This window comes from Protobothrops mucrosquamatus, unplaced genomic scaffold (assembly GCF_001527695.2).
Source record: "Protobothrops mucrosquamatus isolate PMUCROS unplaced genomic scaffold, P.Mucros_1.0 scaffold3581, whole genome shotgun sequence".
In the NCBI taxonomy this organism is placed as follows: Eukaryota; Metazoa; Chordata; class Lepidosauria; order Squamata; family Viperidae; genus Protobothrops; species Protobothrops mucrosquamatus.
The window spans coordinates 60,536-82,431 of record NW_015389546.1 but is presented as its reverse complement, the minus strand read 5'-3'; the positions used below and the strand labels follow the sequence as shown (position 1 = coordinate 82,431).

The 21,896-nt window shown below is 46.9% G+C and overlaps 1 protein-coding gene across 1 annotated transcript in view; it reads left to right on the top strand.

Moving 5' to 3' along the window:
• CNTFR (ciliary neurotrophic factor receptor) overlaps positions 1-21,896 on the top strand; it is a gene marked incomplete at its 5' end in the record, with an annotated part of 105,607 nt that overhangs the window by 59,438 nt on the left and 24,273 nt on the right. The window contains 2 exons of the mRNA XM_015827259.1: positions 15,768-15,885; positions 19,414-19,470. Coding sequence (XP_015682745.1) covers positions 15,768-15,885; positions 19,414-19,470 — 175 coding nt within the window. The remainder of the gene's footprint in view (positions 1-15,767; positions 15,886-19,413; positions 19,471-21,896) is intronic.

The following is a 21,896-nucleotide window of genomic DNA, read 5'->3' as shown; positions in this document are numbered from 1 at the left end:
TAATATAGCGCCCCAGTCTCCATTTGCCTTTTGCATCAAGTGGCTTGAAACTACGGTTTGCATAAATCCCCAAGCTTTGCTGGCTGGGATATTCTGGGAGTTGAAGTCCACAGATCTTAAAGTTTCCAAGGTTAAGAAACACTGTGTGACAGATTTATTTATTTTTCCCCCCCAGAGCTATGATGTGGCTTTAGACAAGTCTCAGTTCCCCTTTAAAACGGGGACGAATCAAGGATTTAATGCATAAGTCTCTTGCAAGTTCCTTAAATTCTTTGCTGTGATTAATTCTTAAATGCACAGTTTAACCTTCAAGCCAGCAAGGACACACTGGAAGGATAGCTCATAGACAAACCCAGAGCATGAGTCAAAACGCAGAGCAGAAATCAATATTCATAGACATGTCTAACGATATCTGGATAAAGGAGAAATTGCTCTCCTCTTGGGGACCAGATGGAATATTTAAGTCCACGATCGGAGCCTGGCAGAATTGGCAGCCAGGACTCTTTACCCTTATTTTATGGCCACTGAGTGTCCTAAAACAGGCCACACAGGCTCCGAATTAAACCCTCCATGCCTCTCCTACCTAATCCGTGACGCAAATTGCCCATATGGTGCCCAACAGGGCCTCCTTTGCATTAATGGCTATGCGGTCAAGGCAGAAGCATCTCAGTTTTGATATTCATTCATTTAACCCTGTTAAGATCAAGTCAACGGTGAGCAGGACGAGAGCCTCGTGCACGGCAGTCCTGGTTGCAGAACATCACCAGAACGTAGAGAAGGAGCTTCTGAAAGGTTTTTTCTGAAAAGAAGAGTGGGAGAGAAAAAGAGATGGGGCAGGAGCTGTTTGGATGCCTGTCCCCATAAGTGCCTCTCGCAAAGCTCTGGGGTGAATCCTCAATCTCTGTCACCCATTTCCTCAGCTATCTGGTCACTTGTTGGAGACGGTGGGTGACCAGATAGCCAGTTTTCATGCCTAAGGCGGGACTAGAACTCACCGTCTCCTGGTGATTCGCCCAAAGTCTTCCAATTGGCTTTCATGCCTAAGGCGGGACTAGAACTCACCATCTCCTGGTGATTGGCCCAAAATCACCCAGCTGACTTTCATGCCTAAGGTGGGACTAGAACTAGACCTCGGTGCAGTCCCCTTCTCTCAGCCTAGCCCACCTCACAGGGTTGATGTTGTGGGGAAAACGGGAGGAGGAAGGTGTGTGGGATATGTTCGCCACCTTGTGTTATTTGCGTAAGTCAGGGGTCCCCAAACTGGGCAACTTTAAGACTTGTGGACTTCAACTCCCAGAATTCCCCAGCCAGTATGGCTGACGGAGGAATTCTGGGAGTTGAAGTCCACAAGTCTTAAAGTGGCCAAGTTTGGAGACCCCTGGTATAAGTAATAAAGGCGGGATGTAAGTAAATAAATAACCCCCCACCCCACTTTTGTATTTGTATTGCATTGCTAGCAAGGGGCCCACAGCTATGCCACACTCCCTCTAGTCCTTGGTAATTCTTTGCTGCTGCTGCTTCTATGCCCGGGCCACGGAGTCACTGGCGGTTTGCCAGTCCTTGAAGCATGTCCGGCTCTTTCAGCCTTTCAAAAAGTGCCCATATGTGACAACTGTGTCCTTGAGACTAAAGAGCCCAGCCAGGGGAGGGGTTGTGTTGCTCAAGGGCTGCTCTGACCCTTTGCAAAGGAAGGGAGCTTGCTTCCCACTCCCCTTTGGTGTCTTCCAGTCATTGCCAGCCACCTGCAGGCCAAGAGGTGGGCCAGGAAGTGCTTGGCCACAACAGAGGACCAAGAGGTGGTGGTGAAACCACGAAGGAAGGAGGAAAGGAGGCTGAAGACTGGGGGTGCCCCCAGAGGACTCCCAGAATCCCACCTCGCTGCCCTCTCAAACCCAGCCAGGCTCTGAATCCCAGGTGACAGAGGACTGCAAGGAGGGATGGCTGGGAGCGTCCCAGCATTGTGTGTCTTGCTTAGGAACAGAAATTTTGGATTCAGATGTGACTATACATCAGATTATCTGTAGCTGAAGCTCCAACCCCATGATGTCACTTCCTATAGAAATTAATCAGCTCCCAATCAAGGAACTATCAACTCAGACAAACAATTAACTATAAACAACAGCCTAACCAAGGAACCACCAGGAACGTTGCCACCAACATTGGCAGGGCAAGCCGTTGTATATAAATAAAGACAAACCCCACCCCCTTCTAGCACTGATGATGTTGCCTACTTGGGTTATGAAATGTCTGCAAGAAAGCCACCCAGTTCAGAGAGCACTAAGGACCCCTACAGTTCCCCTACAGCAGTGATGGCGAACCTTTTAGAGACTGAGTGACCAAACTGCAACACAAAACCCACTTATTTATCGCCGGGTACCAGGTGGGCGTGGCCCACTGGGTGGGCGTGGCTGTGGTGGTCATGGCAGACTGGGTGGGTGTGGCCAAGGTGGGCATGGTCACCTCGATGTTGCTCGTGGGAAGGGATGCCTGTGGGGGCCGGGCAGGGTTGGGGGAGATCCAGGGGGTCTCTGGCAGATGGGGTGGTGGGCAGGAGGTTCGTCCTGCAGGGTGAGGCAAGGCAAGGCGAGGCAGGGCAGGGGTGTCCTTGTTGCAGGGCAAGGCGAGGCAGGGGCCAAGGCAGCTGCTGCCTGACACCATCGGCCCCCACACACAGAGGCCAGAGAGCGCATGGGGACCGACAGTGTCCGTCAGCAGCCACAGCCTGCCGGCCCCTCGATCAGCACACTCTGGGGCTGTACAGCCCACCGCCAGCAGTTCAGAGAAGCCACCTCTGAGCTGGACGGATAGCCGACAGCTGAGGAGGCGATGCAGTGGGTCGTGCCAGGAAAAGGAGAGCATGTGAGGCCAGGAGGGATGGGACCGGGGGGGGGGAGGGAAACCAGCCATGCTGGGATGCATCTGGCCACGTGGAACCTTGGCGAGTTAGCAGGTGGCTGGTTGAAGAGGGACAGTTGCCATCTCCGGGGCATGGCGTGCGTGCCCACAGAGAGGGCTCTGAGTGCCGCCTCTGGCACGCGTGCCATAGGTTCACCACCACTGCCCTACAGCTTTCCTGCAAGGCCTGGACAGCCCATCAGAGCTGTTTGGGCATTTTTATTCCTTCTTCTTGCTATTTTTTTCACCAGACAAACATTGTCTCTAGTAGAAAAGCCCATGAGACTCTATGGCTCTTAGATTGCAATGGATAAACTCTTAGAAGATGAGGGGGGGAGTTTAAAAAATACCTTTTACCTGACATAGACCTTACAGAGTGTGAAGGCACAGAAGACAACAAAACTGAAATTAGTGAAGTGGGAATACAAGAGACAAATCAAGAAAAGAATCTGGACATGGAACAGCTATGATGAGAAATCCTGGCTAATGCCTCTCCATGGGATTTACAATGTAGGCTGGTGAAAATGTTGAAGACTCTTTTTGAATGCCAAAGAAGAGCGGGAGATCAAATTTTGCAATGCCTTTGGAATGATTTAAAGGTCAAGTGTGCAGAACAAAAAGAAGGAATATAAAGTTGACCTATTTGACCAGGGATAATTTTTTTATATATATATATATTTCTGGTAACTCCTAATAGACTTTTTTTGCTGAACCGGGATTGAAAAGATGATAATTCTGCATTGCACAGAGGTAAAGATTAGGCTATGAGGAGAAGAGTATTTTTTTTTTGCTTTGTAACTTTAAAAAAAGATGAAAACTTATTATATTAACTTGTGCTTGATGTGTTGAAGGTTGGAACCCACTTCTTTATTATTGTCTTTGTTGCCTTTTTATTTCTGTTTTCTACTTCTTTTGCTGTACCTTCTGAAATTTTATTTTTTTCTTCTTCTGGTTTAGTTTGTATCAGTTTATAAAGTTTATTAAAACTTCGATAAAATTATTTAAAAAGAGAGAGAGAAAAGCTCAGAACTGAGAGTGATGGAAATGGTGATGAGATAGTGATGGAGGTGTTGATGAAGATGGTGGTGCTGATGGAAATGGTGATGGAGATGTTGATGGAAATGGTGATGGAGATGGAGATGGTGATGGAGAAGGTGACAGTGATAGAGATGATGTTGATGGAGAAGGTGATGGAGAGGGAGATGATGATGGAAATGGTGATGGAGATGGAGATGGTGATGGAGAAGCTGACGGTAATGGAGAAGCTGATGGTGATGGAGCTGGTGAAGGTGATGGAGAAGGTGATAGAGATGGTGATGGTGATGGAGATGGAGATGGTAATGAGATTATTATGGAGATGGTGATAGAGAAGGTGTTGGTGACGGAGATGGTGATGGAGATGGTGAAATGGAGATGGGGATGGAGATGGTAACAGCGATGGAGATGCTGAGGGAAATGGTAATGGAGATGGTGATGGAGATGGGGATGATGGGGATGGAGATGGGGATGGTGATAGAGAGGGTGATGGAGATGGAAGCTTTTTGTGGGTATTTTGTTTGTTTGTTTGTTTAGAAAGATATTGGTAATGACTAGCTAAAAAAGGCACACATATCTACAGATTTAATCTATTCTTTCCATTCTGTGGAGACTTTTCTTGAAGCTCATGCTAATGGAATCATTACTAATGGGAGTTTGCACGTGCTTTATGCTCTGCAAAACTATAAATGTTTCCTACTCTGTGCAAGGAATGGCTTGATGTAGGTGTCCCTTGAATGAGAGTCTCCTCTGTTGGGGACCCCTCTGGTTGAACCTGCTCCCCAAATCTCCTCTCTTTGGGGCACACGGCAAAGACACCCCCTCTCCTACCCTTTCAGACATCCACAGCAAAATCCTTCCAATGTTTACATTTCCCTTTGTATTGTATTGATCTCTTTTTTAAATCTGTGCGTTTATGAGTGAGTTGTTTTATTAGTTTGTTAGCCACTCAATAAGTGTTTATTTTGAAGAGAGATGGCGTTCAGCGTTTCTGAAATAAATACGTAAATGAGGAGCGCTACACAGCTTCCTCTTCCTCAGCATAGCTGGTTGGGGAATTCTGGGAGTTGAAGTCCACACATAGCTGGCTGGGGAATTCTGAAGTCCACACATAGCTGGCTGGGGAATTCTGGGGAATTCTGAAGTCCATACATAGCTGGCTGGGGAATTCTGGGGAATTCTGAAGTCCACACATAGCTGGCTGGGGAATTCTGGGGAATTCTGAAGTCCATACATAGCTGGCTGGGGAATTCTGTGGAATTCTGAAGTCCACACATAGCTGGCTGGGGGATTCTGGGAGTTGAAGTCCACCCACCTTCAAACTCCCAAGGTTGATCAAACACAGCTTTAAGGCATTGCAATCCATTTAAACATTTTTAAAAGGCACTTCTTAACTTATGACTGTTCTCAACTTATGCCTGGTTGTTTAGCGAATGCTCAAAGTTATAACAGACCCACTTTGAAGGTATTCACAATCTGAATTTGAGGTTCTGATAGTTGAGGTGCCTTTGTATTTACAACCATTTGCAGGGTTGCGTGATTGCATGATGATTTTGCCCCCCCCCCAAAAAAACCCAGCATTTAACTCACGTTTTTGGCAAAACCACCCCACAGCAAACAGTGGATTCACTTAATGCCACAGTATTTGTTTTATGACCTGCTTTAAACCGCAACGTTTGCTTAACAACAAAAGATAGCAAAATCAGGTCCGTTCCATTTTATGATTGTCACGGTGTAAGACTGTAGTGGACAGATTCCATTACAGTCGTAACTCAAGTGCAACCATCGTAAATACGAGTCAGTTGCCAAGCGTCTGGATGCTGATCATGTGACCACAGGGATGCTGCAACGGTCGTAAGTGTGGAGAACGGTCATACATCACTTTTTTCAAGCCCGTTGTAACTTTGAACGGTCACTAAACAAACTGCTGTAAGTCAGTAATTATTTGCTGTAAATAAGCAAATAATTAACTCAATAAAGATGTCGCTGGTTTTAGATCAAACCGGATTTTTGTTCACGTATTTCTCCTAAACAAGAGGGAGATAGGGCACCAGGTCTCAGCAGCTGCCCTTGGAGGTGATGCTGAGGTCTGAGCCCCATTTGGATTCGAGACCACATACATCCATCTGGCCATATTCGCTTTCACTAGAGCAGGGGTCTTCAAACTTGGCCCTTTTATGACTTGTGGACTTCAACTCCAATAATAATAATAATAATAATAATAATAATAATAATAATAATAATAATAATAGTAGTAGTAGTAGTAGTAGTAGTAGTAGTAGTAGTAGTAGTAGTAGTAAAGTTGGAAGGGACCTTGAAGGTCATCTAGTCCAACCCCCTGCTCAGGCAGGAAACCCTACACCATTTCGGACAAATGGCTGTCCAGTCTCTTCTAAAAAACTTCCAGTGTTGGAGCATTCACCGCTTCTGGAGGCAGGTTGTTGGGAGTTGAAGTCCACAAGTCATAAAAGGGCCAAGTTTGAAGACCCCTGGTATAGGGTTTCCTGCCTGAGCCTGCTGGCTGAGGAATTCTGGGAGTTGAAGTCCACACATCATAAAAGGGCCAAGTTTGAAGACCCCTGGTATAGGGTTTCCTGCCTGAACCTGCTGGCTGAGGAATTCTGGGAGTTGAAGTCCACACATCATAAAAGGGCCAAGTTTGAAGACCCCTGCACTAGAAAGCCAAAAGGCACAATTGCTTTGCAGCCTGTCAAGGAGTCATCAGTGGACTTTTTTAAAAGGAGACCTTTTAAAAATATATAAATGGCAAAAAAAAAAAAACCCTTCTGTTTTGAGGCTGGTTCTAAAGTTGATTTGGGGCATATATATATATTTCAGGGCAAGCTGCTGCTTAAAATTGGAAACTAGAACTAGGGCTTTGAAAAACCAACATTCATAGATGCTAAGTACAGGTAGTCCTCAACTTATGACCACAATAGAGCCCAAATTTTTGTTGCTAAGCGACTTTTGCCTCATTTTATGACTTTCCTTGCCACTGTCGTTAAGTGAATCACGGCAGTTCCTAAGTTAGTTGTTAAGTGAATCTGGCTTCCTCATTGTCTTGGTTTGTCAGATGGTCGCAAAAGAAGATCACATGAACCCAAGACACTGCAACCGTCATAAATATGAGTCAGTTGTAAAGCATCCGAATGTAAATCACGTGACCACAGGGATGCTGGAACGGTCATAAGTGTGAAAAACAGTCCTGGGTCACTTTTTTCAGTGCCGTTGTAACTTAGAACGGTCAGTAAATGAACTGTTGTAAGTCAAGGACTTCCTGTATTGTGGTGCCCTTTGGACTTGCAAATAAAAAGAGTTTGAAAGTGAAAAGCAAAAATTTTGGGGTTTTTGCAAAATATTTTTTTTCCCCTCGCCTTCTTTCTGAATACGCATGGACGGATGCATCTGTTTCATAAAACCCTAACCATGGAATCTGGGCATTTCCCAACCACCGGTACAGTACGTAACACAGAGCATAAAAGCCATAAAACCCACATAAACATTATAAAAATAAATCTAGGATCAATGCGACGCTAAACAGTTACCAGGCGCCGTATGGAGCTGCACCCTGTCCAGCCACCTGTTCTCCATAAAGCAATTGGAAAGGCACCATCTTTGGCTACTCCTAAAATGAAGTCCAGCTGGGGCCATTTGAGTTGGGGGGAGATGGTGGGGTGCATATTTAATGGATCAGCCATGGAAAGGATCTGGTTCCAATTCCTGGTGTTTTGAGGAATAAGGAGGGCCGTCCGTGTTCACACAACACATTTAAATCTGCTCGCTAAATTAATCCATTTTTCTGGGTGTGCACAAAACAGCGAATGAGCGACGAATTGAGAAAAAAACTGAGTTGGCACACTCTGCAAACTGCCAAAAGGAAAAATAAAATGAAATCTAGGATTTATTGAATTAGGAAATGTACAGTATATACTAGCTCTGCATGTTAAATATATAACTCTGCTTGGCAAACAACTCACACGAAAACATTTTTTAAAAGTAACCATTTAAAATAGGTTCAGGATATGGTGTGAAGACTAGTCCCCGGCCTGCCACAGGGCTGGGGGTTTAGGGTAATAGCTTGAAGAGAAGTTGCCCCTCTCCCTGAAAGAGACCCCCGGGAAGACCCCTTTCGGCTTCCTAGGTGGGTACCGATGCACAGGTGGTTCAAGACGACCCATCTTTTGTCTCTTGGGCACAGTTGCTCTACTCCTGCCAGCTCCTGTACCCATCAGTGGGTGGGCAGCCAGGAGCTACCAAGGCTTTTTGCAACCCTGTCCAGCCAAAGAGCAAGCTGAGAGCTCCCTCCCCTAAATGCCTGTTGTTGTTTGTTGCGAAGTCGTGTCCAACCCATCGCGACCCCATGGACAACGTTCCTCCAGGCCTTCCTGTCCTCTACCATCTTTTGGAGTCCATTTAAACTCACGCCTACTGCTTCAGGGACTCCATCCAGCCACCTCATTCTCTGTCGTCCCCTTCTCTTGCCCTCCATCTTTCCCAGCATTAGGCTCTTCTCCAGTGAGTCCTTCCTTCTCATTAGGTGGCCAAAGTACTTGAGTTTCAACTTCAGGATCTGGCCTTCTAAAGAGCAGTCAGGGTTGATCTCCTCCAGGACTGACCGGTTTGATCGCCTTGCAGTCCAGGGGACTCACAGGAATCTTCTCCAGCACCATAGTTCAAAGGCCTTCATTCTTTGGCGCTCGGCCTTTCTTATGGTCCAGCTTTCACAGCCATACATTGCAACTGGGAATGAGCTCTGTTCAAGAGGCCTTCAGCAGACTCAGGAATCCAGAGAGATGCAAACACAGGTGGTCCTTGACTTACAGCAGTTCCTTTAGTGACCGTTCAAAGTTAACAGCAGCAGTGACCGATGAACATTTTTCACGACCGTCACAGCATCCCTGTGGCCACATCATCAAAACCCAGAGGCTGAGCAACTGACTTGTACTTATAACGGTTTGCTGTGTCCCGAGGTCGTGCGATCATCATTTGTAACCTTCCCCGCCGGCGTCCGACACGCAAAGTCAGTGAGGGAAGCCAGATCCACTTAACGGCCACTTGATCATTCGCTTAACGACTGCAGTGACCTGTGGCCCAAAAGCTCGTAAAATGGAGCAAAGTTCGCCTTTTATTTACTTATTCATATTTCATAATTCTTAATCGCCCACCTTCCTCCCACTTAATAAGGGCCTGGCTTAAAAGTGAAAATTTGGAGCACAGTTGTGGCTGTAAATCAAGGACTACCTGGAAATTTGGTCTCAATAATGCACGTGGCTCCCTGTTCCCAGGGTCAGCGTTCAGACGGACCCTTCCACAGCCCATTGGGTAAGGAAGCTCCTGGCAATCCTGGCTTAAAAGGCAGCCGCCCGGAAACCCCTTTCTCCATCTTTGCCAGCTACTCTTTCCCCCTCCTGCCTTGTTCTCCACCCCCCCCACCCCTGAAATCTGGCCTGCCTCCAAAAGCAGCATTAACCCCCACCCCCTCCCTTCCTCTATTGATTGGGCTTTGCCATTTGATCTTCCCTTTCTAATGCAAAGCTCTTAATTGGCCAGGGAAGCCGGGAGGGAGGGAGGGGGAGACAGGATGAGAGGAAGGGGGAGGGCATGCTCAGAGAAATGCTGAGCTGGTCTGCTGGAGGCCAACTTAGAAGATAGTAGAATAGAGTTGGAGGAGACCTTGGAGGTCTTCTAGTCCAACCCTTGCTTGAGCAGGAGACCCTATGCCAGTGGTGGTGAACCTATGGCACGCGTGCCAGAGGCGGCACTCAGAGCCCTCTCTGTGGGCACCCGCGCCATGCCCTGGAGACGGCAACCGTCCCTCTTCAACCAGCTGCCCGCTAACTTGCCGAGGTCCCACATGGCCGGATGTATCCCAGCACCCATGCGTCACTGGCCTCTTTGTGCAGGGGGCGATGGTGTTAGGCAGCAGCCACCCCGGCCCCTGCCTCACCTTGCCCTGTGACAATGGCACCCCCGCCCTGCCTCGCCTTGCCTCACCTCACCCCGCAGGACGAGCCTCCTGCCCATCGCCCCACCTGGCAGAGACCCCCTGGATCTCCCCCCAACCCTGCCTGGCCCTTATAGGTGTCCCTTCCCACAAGCAACATTGAGATGATCACACCCACCTTGGCCACACCCACCTAATCTGCCATGACCACCACAGCCACGTCCACCCAGTGGGCCACGCCCACCTGGCACCCGGCGATAAATAAGTGGGTTTTGGGTTGCAGTTTGGGCACTCGGTCTCTAAAAAGTTCGCCATCACTGCCCTATGCCATTCTTGACCTAGGGCTGTCTAAGCAATACTTGAAAACTCCCAGTGTTGGAGCATCCACACCTTCTGGAGGGAAGCCAGTCCACTGATTAATTGTTCTCACCCTTAGGCGATTTCTCCTTAGTTCTAGGTTGCTTGTTCCTCAATCTTGGCCATTTTAAGATGGGTGGACTTCAACTCCCAGAATCCCCCAGCCAGCTACGCTTTCCTGCTTTACAAAGCCAGCTCTGCTATGCCACCTTACAAAGCCCTAGTAAGACCACACTTGGAATACCGCATCCAGTTCTGCTCACCACAATATAAAAATGATGTTGAGACTCTGGAAAAAGTGCAAAGAAGAGCAACGAGAACGATTAGCGGGCAGGAGGCTAAAACCTATGAAGAATAGTTGTAGGAACTAGGTATGTCTAGTTTAATGAAGAGGAGGACGAGGGGTGACATGATACCAGTGTTCCAATATCTCAGGGGCTGCCACAAAGAAGAGGGAGTCAAGCTGTTCTCCAAAGCACCAGAAGGCAGGACAAGAAGCAACGGATGGAAGCTAATCAAGAAGAGAAGCAACCTGGAATTAAGGAGAAATTTCCTGGCAGTGAGAACAATTCACCAGTGGAACAACCAGCCTCCAGACGTTGGACAATCATTTGTCTAAAATGATATAGGACAGACATGTCAAACTCGCAACATCACGTAACGTCACGCAATGTATTGGAGCTTTTTCCCCATTGCCAGCAATGGGATGGGCGCAGTTTCCTCATGACGCGTCCGGCCCACGGGCTGGCAGTTTGACATCCCTGATATAGGGTCTCCTGCTTGAGCCAGGGGTTGGACTAGATGAAGACCTCCAAGGTTCCTTCCAACTCTAATATTCCATTTTTTAAATATTGCCTTGACACAGGCAGGATTTGCCAGATCAGAGACTCTGTCTGGTTTGAGGGCTGGAGCAAAGTGACATTTTTCTCTTCCGTGCAAAGATTGGCCAATGTCAGTTAGATAAACAGAAATGATGATCACCCCCTTAATATTAGTCTACTAATTGCATAGATTGGACCGTAGAATTGACAGACGATTAATGGAATCGTTAATGGCTTGGAAATTGAACAAGCTTGCTTGCAGGGATTCCTGTCTCCGTGTCACGATGGATGAATAACCCAGGAAGGGCGCTAAAAATTAAACACCGTTTGTTATTATCCACTTGGCCAAATGTCAGGGTTACATTCATGCAGAGACCGAGCTGTCTGCTGCCCCGGCGGCTTCTGTTTGCATAAAGCCAAATTTAATACGGAGGAGAAATTAAGGTATTTTACAAGGAAGGAAAGATAGGAGAGAGACGATTTATAAATCTAATTGAAGGGGACTGGAAGGGTGACAGAGAATGACATTAGGACTAAATTGAGGCTCTCGGTGCTTCCTGGCCAGAGCATCATTGCACNATAATAATAATAATAATAAAGTTGGAAGGGACCTTGGAGGTCATCGAGTCCAACCCCCTGCTCAGGCAGGAACCCTACACCATTTCAGACAAATGGCTGTCCAGTCTCTTCTTAAAAACTTCCAGTGTTGGAGCATTCACCGCTTCTGGAGGCAAGTTGTTCCATTGGTTAATTGTTCTAACTGTCAGGAAGTTTCTCCTTAGTTCTAAGTTGCTTCTCTCCTTGATCAGTTTCCATCCGTTGCTTCTTGTCCTGCCTTCAGGCGCCTTGGAGAATAGCTTGACTCCCTCTTCTTTGTGGCAGCCCCTGAGATATTGGAACACTGCTATCATGTCCCCCCTCGTCCTTCTCCTCGTTAAACTAGACATACCCAATTCCAGCAACCGTTCCTTATATGTTTTAGCCTCCAGTCCCCTAATCATCTTTGTTGCTCTTCTCTGCCACGAAGGTAGTCCTCAATTTGGAGTCCTAGTGGACGATCACTTAAACATGAGCCAGCCGTGTGCAGCAGCAGCCCAAAAAAGCCAATGCAGTCCTAGGCTGCATTAACAGAGGGATAGCATCAAGATCACGTGAAGTTCTGGTACCGCTTTACCAAGCCTTAGTAAGGCCACATTTGGGATACTGCATCCAGCTTTGGTCAGCACATTACAAAAAAGAAATTCAGACTCTGGAAAAAGTGCAGAGAAGAGCAACAAAGATGCCTAGGAGGCAGGAGGCTGAAACATAGGTAGAACGGTTGCAGGAACTGGGTATGTCTAGTTTTACGGAGAGGAGGACCTGGGGTGACATGTTAGCATCTTCCAATATTTGACTAGGGGAGACATGATAGCAATAGCAATAGCACTTAGACTTATATACCGCTTCACAGTGCTTTACAGCCCCCTCTAAGCAGTTTACAGAGTCAGCTTCTTGCCCCCAACAATCTGGGTCCTCATTTGACCGACCTCAAAAGGATGGAACGCAGAGTCAACCTTGAGCCGGTGAGATGATAGCAGTCTTCCAATGTTTGAGGGGCTCATACAAAGACAAGGAGGAGTCAAACTACTTTCCAAAGCACCAAACGGCAAGACGAGAAACAACAGATGGAAACTAATCAGGGAGAGAAGCAACCTGGAGTTAAGGAGAAACTTCCTAAGAGTGAGAGCAATCAACCAATGGAACAGCTTGCCTTCAGAAGTTGTGGGTGCCCCAACACTGGAGACTTTCAAAAAAAGACTGGACAATCACTTCTCTGAAATGGTATAGGCCGGGTCTCCTGCTCAAGCAGGAGGTTGGACTAGAAGACCTCCAAGGTACCTTCCAACTCCATTATTCTGTGTTCTGTGACTTATGAGCACAATTGAGCTTGACCTGAAAGGACAAAACCTGGGTCTCAATGAGGGCACTGCCCCCCCTTGCTGTAGCCAGGCGTGAGAAGGACTGCATGATGCACACTTGACCTCTTGATCTAGGCTTGTAATTATTGGAGATGGTTTGTGGTTCAGCCTGTGGTAGGAAAGCATTCATTCTCCTAACTAGTGGGGGTCATGTGAAGCCATCAGGTGGATGACTGTGTGAGCAGAGTATGCTGTGGCTTGCAACTTAGATTAAGAATTGCTATGTGGAATAACTTAATGTAGGACCCTCCCCCCACAAAAGAAGCCCTCATCTTTGGCAGGGGGGAATAGCATCTTCTGCTCTTCTCTCTTGTTGGAAGAAAAGTCTTCACCGTGGTTCAGTCCAAGTCGGGGATAAACAACATGGCGACTGCTTTAGAAAGAAGGTTGCAGTTTATTGGAGAGGAGAGCCAGACAGAAAGATGGTCCTGGCAGAAAAAAAGGAGAGAAAAAGGGCTGAGCACATGTGGGGAGTAGGTTTTTATACCCTCTGGAGCCTTTTGTTTGGAGGTTATTTCCTGTTCCTGTTTGAGGCTTTGTATTTCCTGTTCCTGTTTGAGGCTTTGTATTTCCTTTGGCATCTGTGAGTTAATCCTATTATGTCCCAAAGGTCATATCCTGCTTCCCTGGTGCTGGGGCTAATGACTCTTAGAGTTTGGGTGGGGTATGCAGATTTTAGGTGTCTTTGTCTTCCTAAGCTTCTAGTTCCAACTTTCCTGATGATTTACATCTGCATTTGTACAGAGCTGGCTTCTGCTTAGGGGAGGCAGGCTTGGGGCTATTAAGAAAAACTGGGCATGCTTTTCTGTCTCTTTAATATCTTTTTAGGAAATATATTTTTCTGCCCTTTTAATATTTCCTTCTCTGGGGGTCTGACTTCCCACACTGTGGAAGACTCGGCCACCTTAACTGAGCCCCAGGTGGAGTCCTTGGTGCTCTCTGAGCTTGGCAGTTTTCTTGTAGATGTTTCATTACCTGACTAGGGAATATCATCAGTGCTAGAAGGGAGTGGGGTTTATGGAGAGAAGGAGGAGGAGGAGGAGGACAAGAAGGATTGTGGGGTCCTTGGTACTCTCTGAGCTTGGCTGTTTTCTTGCAGATGTTTCATGACCCAACTAGGGAACATCATCAGTGCTAGAAAGGAGGAGAGAAGAGGAGGAGGAAACAAGGAGAAGGAAGATGAGGATGAGAATGATTGTGTGGTCCTTGGTGCTCTCTGAGCTTGGCTGTTTTCTTGCAGACGTTTCATTGCCTGACTAGGGAACATCATCAGTGCTAGAAGTGAGCTTTCTATTTAGTTATAGTGCCTTGCCCTGTCAGTGTCGGTGAGAGTGTTGTTTTCTTCTTGGTGGTTCCTTGATTAAGCTGTTGTTTATTGTTTGATTGTTTGTCTGAGCTGGTAGTTCCTTGATTGAGTTATTGTTTTCTGCTTGATTGTTTGTCTGGTCTTAATCCCTGCTTATCTGGGTTTTGGCTGCCAGACAGGATATATTCTGATCCTTTTGTTTGCTTCTTAGCTTTTTTTATTGTCTCTTTTGAACGGTGTCTAATCTCTATTTATTTCTTTGTGTCTATTGATGGCTGGGTTGCCTGGAAATGCCAGGCTTCCAGAAATTCCCTAGGAATTTAGATTTAGCTTTATCTCGGATGCTCACAGTTTCCCACTTGAAACTATGGTTGAGTCGGTCCTTCTCCTGTGCAACGAAGAAGTCTTTGGACCGCTAGTTGGTGTTCACAGATACCATGAAATACTTATTCTCCTTGTATTGTGCTTTCATCGGGTGTGTATTTATATTTGATGATTTTAATGTTTTTTTATGCTGTAAGAGTCACATAGAAACGCGATAGGCAGAACATAGATTTAATAATAAATAAAAATGGATATGTTCTGCTAGTCTTCCACCTGTCTATCCTACATGGTGGCTGTTACACTTCAACCCAAACATTCTCTTCTATCAGCCACCCCAACCCCAATCACAAGGCAAGCAGTAGACGGTCAGTTGTATTGCTTCTTGGAAGGAAATGAAAATATTCTCAGTTGCAGCCAGCAGAGCGTGGAAATTTGACCTCTCTCTCTCTCTCTCTCTCTCTCTCTCTCTCTCTCTCTCTCTCTCTCTCTCTCTCTCTCTTTCTCTCTCATTCTCTTTTCCTTTCTCATTCCCTCATTTTCTCTCTCTCATTCTCTTCTTTCTCTCATTTTCTCTTTTTCTCTCTCTCTCATTCTCTGTCTCTCATTCTGTCTCTCATTCTCTCTCATTCTCTCTCATTCTCTTTTCTTTCTCATTCTCTCATTTTCTCTCTCTCATTCTCTCTCTCATTTTCTCTTTTTCTCTCTCTCTCATTCTCTTTCTCTGTCTCTCGTTCTCTCTCTCTCATTCTTTCTCTCTGTCTCTCATTCTCTCATTCTTTCTCTCTCATTCTCTCTCTCATTCTTTTTTCTTTCTCATTCTCTCATTTTCTCTCTCTCATTCTCTCTCATTCTCTTCTTTCTCTCATTTTCTCTCTTTCTGTCTCTCATTCTCTTTCTCTGTCTTTCTCATTCTCTTTCTCTCTCTCATTCTTTCTCTCATTCTTTCATTCTCTCTCTCATTCTCTCATTTTCTCTCTCATTCTCATTCTCTTTTTTCTCTTTCTCTCATTTTTTCTCTTTTTCTCTCTTTCTCTCTCTGTCTCTCATTCTCTTTCTCTCTCTCTCTCTCTCTCTCTCTCTCTCTCATTCTCTCTGTCTCTCTGTCTCTCTCTCTCTCCCCCACACAGCACCGCCCCGGGAGCCCAGTTTGATGTGCCGGTCCAACAACTATCCCATCGGCTTCTACTGCAGCTGGCACCTGCCCAGCCCAACCTACATTCCCGACACCTTCAACATCACCGTCATGTAAGTCGGGCTTCGGAGAGTAAGCCAAGATCACAAACCAGCATCCGGTGGGAACAAGGAGAGAAGTTCCTGGTGCAAATCCTTTGGGGCTTGGTCTGGTCTCCTTTCCAGCCATCTGGGCCTTGAGCCTTGAACCCCAGACCGGGGAAGGGGGTGGGGGGAGGGGACAAACCTGGTCCTGCCAAGGGGGCTCATTTCATACTGAGGGCCAAAATGCGGTTTCTAGGCTCGTGCCTTGGGACAAGTATTTTCCAATGAGACAGGAAAATCATTTTATTACCATTTATTCAGAACATTCTGATGAAAAAGGATTCCTCTCATTCAGACAGATCCTCGGCTTTCATTCTCTTTTATAATTAAGACATCAAAGGGGAACTAAAAGGATAACATTGATTGGACAGATCAAAACTAGCTTTACCTTTGCGTAGGAAATCAGTTACATGGAGTCAAACATATTACATGTAGCAACACGCGCATTTGTTTAAATCAGGGATAGTCAACCTTGGCTCTTTTATGACTCGTGGACTTCAACTCCCAGAATTCCTGAGCCAGCACAGCTGGCTCAGGAATTCTGGGAGTTGAAGTCCACGAGTCATAAAAGAGCCAAGGTTGACTACCTCTGGTTTAAATAAAGTCTGACAAAAGCAGGGGCATAAAATTTAAGATGTTAAGGGCGGGGAGAATCACACGGTTGTTTGGAGAGACAAACCAGGTACCAATTAGCTCTAACAAGCTTTCTCTCCTCAGAAGACACACTCCAGACATCTTATTAAAACAAACCCCAGTCTCCTCCTATCCTGACCTGGGGAACAAAACCAATTTTTAACTTTTCAGTTTAAGAATGTTAGAACTTATCAACCCATCCATTCTACATTCCCCTCGGCAATGGCTGGATAAACCATTAACATCCTTTAAAAAGAGAGAAAAATAAGTCAAATTGAAATACAAAATCACTATGTTAGTTAGCAAGTACAACAATGCTATAAAGTCCATGTTGTTGGTACCCCAAAGTCCATCCTCAATACTTAGATGCATCCTAGGAAGCCAGACCTTGGGGGTCTGGGCCGGGGGGGGGGCAAATCCAGTTTGCGCACTTCCAGTCAGTTGGAGGTCCAGAACCTCAGACGTGCAAAATGGTTGTAACCACAGATTTATAGGTAGTCCTTGACTTACAACCACAACTGAGCCCAAAATTTATGTTGCTAAGTGGGACATTTGTTTAGTGAATTTTGCTCCAGTTTACGACCTTACGACCTGCAGTGATTCACTTAGTAACCCAGTTGTTAAGTGAATCTGGCTTCCCCATTGCTTCTCATAAGGTCGCAAAAAGGGATCACATGACCCCAGGACACTGTGACCGTCATAAATAATGAGTCAGTTGCCAAGTATCCGGATTTCGGTCACGTGACCCCTGGGGAAGCTGCAACGGTCGTAAGTGTGAGAAATTGTCATAAGTCGCTTTTCCCAGTACCGTTGTGACTTTGAACGGTCGCTAAGTGAACTGTTGTAAGTTGAGGACCATCCGTACAGCTGAGGAAGGTTTTCCTGAATGTTTTTCAGGGTGCTTCCCTGATCTGGAGCTTTAAAGTTTTCTGTTCTAGTCTTTAACGTGTTATATAGCCTTACTTTAACAAAACGTTTACGATTATGACCGCTTTTATAGTATTTTTGGTGAGCCTCCCCTAGTTGTTAAGGAAATGGAGCTCCTTTTCTAAATAAGATAAATCAGTACAGAAAACCCGGTTAACAAGATGCAGTTCCTGAGTTCGCGTTACAAGCTGTGCCTCAGGAAAGCAGCTTGAAGATGGGTGGACTTCAACTCCCAGAATTCCCCCGTCCTGCCTTAGGTAGGCATGAAAGCCAGCTGGGCAACTTCAGGCTATTCATCCTCTCTCAGCCCAGCCCACCTCACAGGGTTGCTGTTGAGGAGAAAATACGAGGAGGAAGCATCTTGAATATGTTTGCCACCTTGAATTATTTGTAAAAATAATGTAAATATAAATAAATAAAATTAAGTAAGTAAGTAAATACATACACACATATATAAATATAGTGTCAACGCTGCAAATACTGTATATTCTTGCTTTGACAATATGCAGAACTGTCTGGTATTTTTATAGTTAAACCAGGCAACAGGGAAAAAGGGAGGAGAATAAGGAAAGCCCGGGAAAAAGAAACCGGAAGTAAATCACATATTCCAAGTTAATTGGAAGATGTGAACCATGACCCCAAAATAAGGGAGGGGAAAATGCTTAGAATGTATATGTGTAACGGAAAAGAAGCCAGATCTAAGCATTTCCACCATGCCGTACTGACGTCTCTGTAACCTTAATAAATGCTTTTAGGAAAAATTATGCCTGAAAGTCCCTTTAAGTGTTTCGTTAATCAGACACATGACATATAGTTACCAAGTTCTGAAAGTGCTTGCAAACAGCAAAAGAACAGAGGGCACAAAACATTTAAACATTAAACATTAAATAAACAGGGATTAAATAAGTTAAGAAGCCAGGATACTATGGGGTGGGGGTTCGACCTTCTTCCTAGGGCAGTGGTGGCGAACCTATGGCACGGGTGCCAGAGGCGGCACTCAGAGCCCTCTCTGTGGGCACGCGCGCTGTTGCCCCAGTCCTAGGCCTTCAGCTGGGTTTTATAAAACCTTTTCGCTTTAGGCCTCCGCCGCCGTGTGCAAAAAAAAAAAGGTTCAATCAATCAGTCAATTTCAACCTCTCGCGGGGAAAAAAAAGATCTCGCAAAGTTGGAATTGATTGATTGAACTTTTTAGTCCCACCCAGTCTGCCGTTACCACGGCAGCCACGCCCACTCAATGGGCCACGCCCATTCAATGGGCCACACCCAGCCAATGGGCCACACCCACACGACACACGACGATGCATAAGTGGGTTTGGGGTTGCAGTTTGGGCACTCGGTCTCTAAAAGGTTCGCCATCACCGTCCTAGGGCCAGTAGCTGTCTCCAGAATGGGACACCTACATCCGGACCTCAGGCCAGTTGGCAGAGGCAGGATTTGAGAACCTTCCAGAAGTCCAAAGGGGGGGGCGGATCTCACCTTGGGCGGCATGGTGTTCCAGAGAGTGGCGGCCATAGCAGAGGAGGCTCTTCTCCTGGACCCCGCTAGCCAAAATTCCTGACCTATGGGGTCAGCAGGAGGGCCCCTTCTGCCAGACCAAGTGGGACGAGCCAATCCCATTGGGGTGCGATGGTATCTCAGATACCTTAGACCAGAGGCCTTCGAACTTGGCCCTTTTATGACTTGTGGACTTCAACTCCCAGAATTCCTCAGCCAGCTATGGAGGAGTGGGCCGGGGGGGGGTGCAGTAGAGGGTTGCCAATGCTGGAGGGAGCACCGAGATGTCTGATGTGGGGGGGTCCTCCAGGGGGGTCCACAAGGGGGTGCAAACAAGCCAGAGGGCAGCCATTCATTTGGGGATGGCAGTTGTGCCCCTCTTTTGCATGCGTATGTCTCCCTGAGGTCCACCTTGACGTCTTTTCCTTGCCCCCCCTCCCCCAGACACGACTCCCAGGAGATCGTCTGTGAGAAGGACACGGGGCGGTTTTTGTCCACGATGTAGGCGATGGGGGTGGACAAGAGGTGGTTTTTCATGTTCCACTGGGAGTGGCAGTGGTTACGGGACCCGTCGTCGAGGTGGCGGTAGAGGAAGCTGCTCAAGCGTTATCCATTCACGTTGTCCGTAGGGGACGGGGCAAAGTCTTATCTTACGTCTTATTGTTCTCGACCTTCCCTGGAACCGGGTCATCTAGTCCAGGGGTGTCAAACTCAATTTCATTGAGGGCTGCATCAGCCTTGCGGTTGCCCTTGGGGGGCCGGGTGGGTGCGGCCAGGGTAGGTGCGGCCTACTGGGTGGGCGTCGATGGAGTGGGTGTGGCCTACTGGGTGGGCATGGCCAGCTCTACATCGTTCACATCAAGGGTGCCTGTGGGGGCCTGGGCAGGAGTGGGACAGATCTGAGGGTCTCTGGCAGAAGAGGGTGGGACCGGGGCAAGCGCCAAGGCATGGTCCATTTCTTCATTCCTCACAAAGGGTGACACCTCCCCAGCATGCACCCAGGGGGCGGGGCCAACGCAGCAGGGGCTGGTTCCTCACTGTTTCCAGATGCCTTGTGGAGCTAAGACTAAATGCGTTTCAGTATAGATGGCCACCGCAAAATTGTACATTGGCTCCCGGCCAGCCAGGGCCAAGGCAGCGGGGGGCCGTTCCCTCACTGTTTCCAGGATGATTTCATGGGCCACATGAAACCACTTCGCGGGCCACATCCAGCCCCCGGGCCTTGTGTTTGACATGTTTGCCATACACCATTCCAGACAAATGGCTGTCCAGTCTATTCTTAAAAACTTCTAATGTTGGAGCACATTGCCTCCACAACTTCTGGAGGCAAGTAGTTGCACTGGTTAATTGTTCTCACTGTCAGGAAATTTCTCCTTAGTTGTAGCTTGCTTCTTTCTCTCTTTGTTCAGTTTCCATCCATTTTTTTCTTGTCTTGCCTTCTGGGGCTTTGGAGAATAGGTTGGTCCCCTCTTCTTTGCGGCAGCCCCTCAAACATTGGAACACCACTATCATCTCTCCCCATGTCCTTCTTTTCATTAAACTAGACGTACCCAATTCCTGCAGCCATTCTTTATATGTTTTAACCTCCAGTCTCCTAATCATCTTTGTTGTTCTTCTCTGCATTCTTTCCAGAGTCTCAACATCTTTTACTCTTGTGGCACCCAAAACTGGATGCAGTATTCCAAGTGTGGCCTTACCAAGGCATTGTAAAGCGGTATTAACACTTCAAGTGATCTCAATTCTATCCCTCTGTTAATGCCACTTAGGACCTCATTGGCTTTCCTTCCCTCCCACTCCCCAGGACCTGACAGTTAGAACAATTAATCAGTGGAACAACCTGCCTTCAGAAGTTGTGGGTGCTTCAACACTGGAAGTTTTTAAGAAGAGACTGGACAACCGTTTGTCTGAAATGGTATAGGGCACTGGTGGCGAACCTATGGCACGGGTGCCAGAGGCGGCAATCAGAGCCCTCTCTGTGGGCACGCGCGTCGTCGCCCCAGTCCTAGGCCTTCAGCTGGGTTTTATAAAACCTTTTCGCTTTAGACCTCCGCCACCATGTGCAAAAAAAAAAAAAGGTTCAGTCAATTTCAACTTCTCGAGGGAAAAAAAAAGTTCTTGCAAAGTTGGAATTGATTGATTGAACTTTTTAGTCCCATCCAGTCTGCCGTTACCACTGCAGCCATGCCCACCCAATGGGCCACACACACCCGGCATCCGACGATGCATAAGTGGGTTTTGGGTTGCAGTTTGGGCACTCGGTCTCTAAAAGGTTCGCTATCACTGGTATAGGGTGTCCTGCCTGAGCAGGGGGTTGGACTAGATGACCTCCAAGGTCCCTTCCCACTCTTATTCTACCCTAATCTAATCTAATCTATTCTAAGACCTCAAGGAAGGGGCCCTGAGGACTTCAGAACTGAAAAATCCTTAAAGAGCAGCAACAAAAGTGGGGGGAGGTGAGGAAAGGCACGATTTAAAGGTTGCAGTCTTTGGAAGAAGGAGATGCTCCCCCATCGTGTCTCACAGGACAAGAGGAAATCATGAGAGAATCCCTTCTTTTCCAAGCAACAAGCCAATCCAGGGAGAGCTACAAGAAGCCTCTTGGGGTGGGTTAGTCCTGGGGGAGAATTTATTAGGAGACAGGAGAGCTTAGCCACTTCTTCCTAAACAAATGGGCGAAAAGGGAAAGCTGCATCACAATGCTCAGCCAGGCGTAGGTTGCACCTAAAACAGGCTTGGAAGTCTTCCTTTATTTCATATGAAATTCATTCATTTCATGACAGCAGTCTTCCGACATTTGAGAGGCTGCCATAAAGGGGGGTCAATTTATTTTCCAAAGCAACGAGAGGCAGAACAAGAAGCAACAAATGGAAATTAATCAAGAAGAGAAGCAACCTGGAACTAAGGAGAAATTTCCTGGCAGTCAGAAC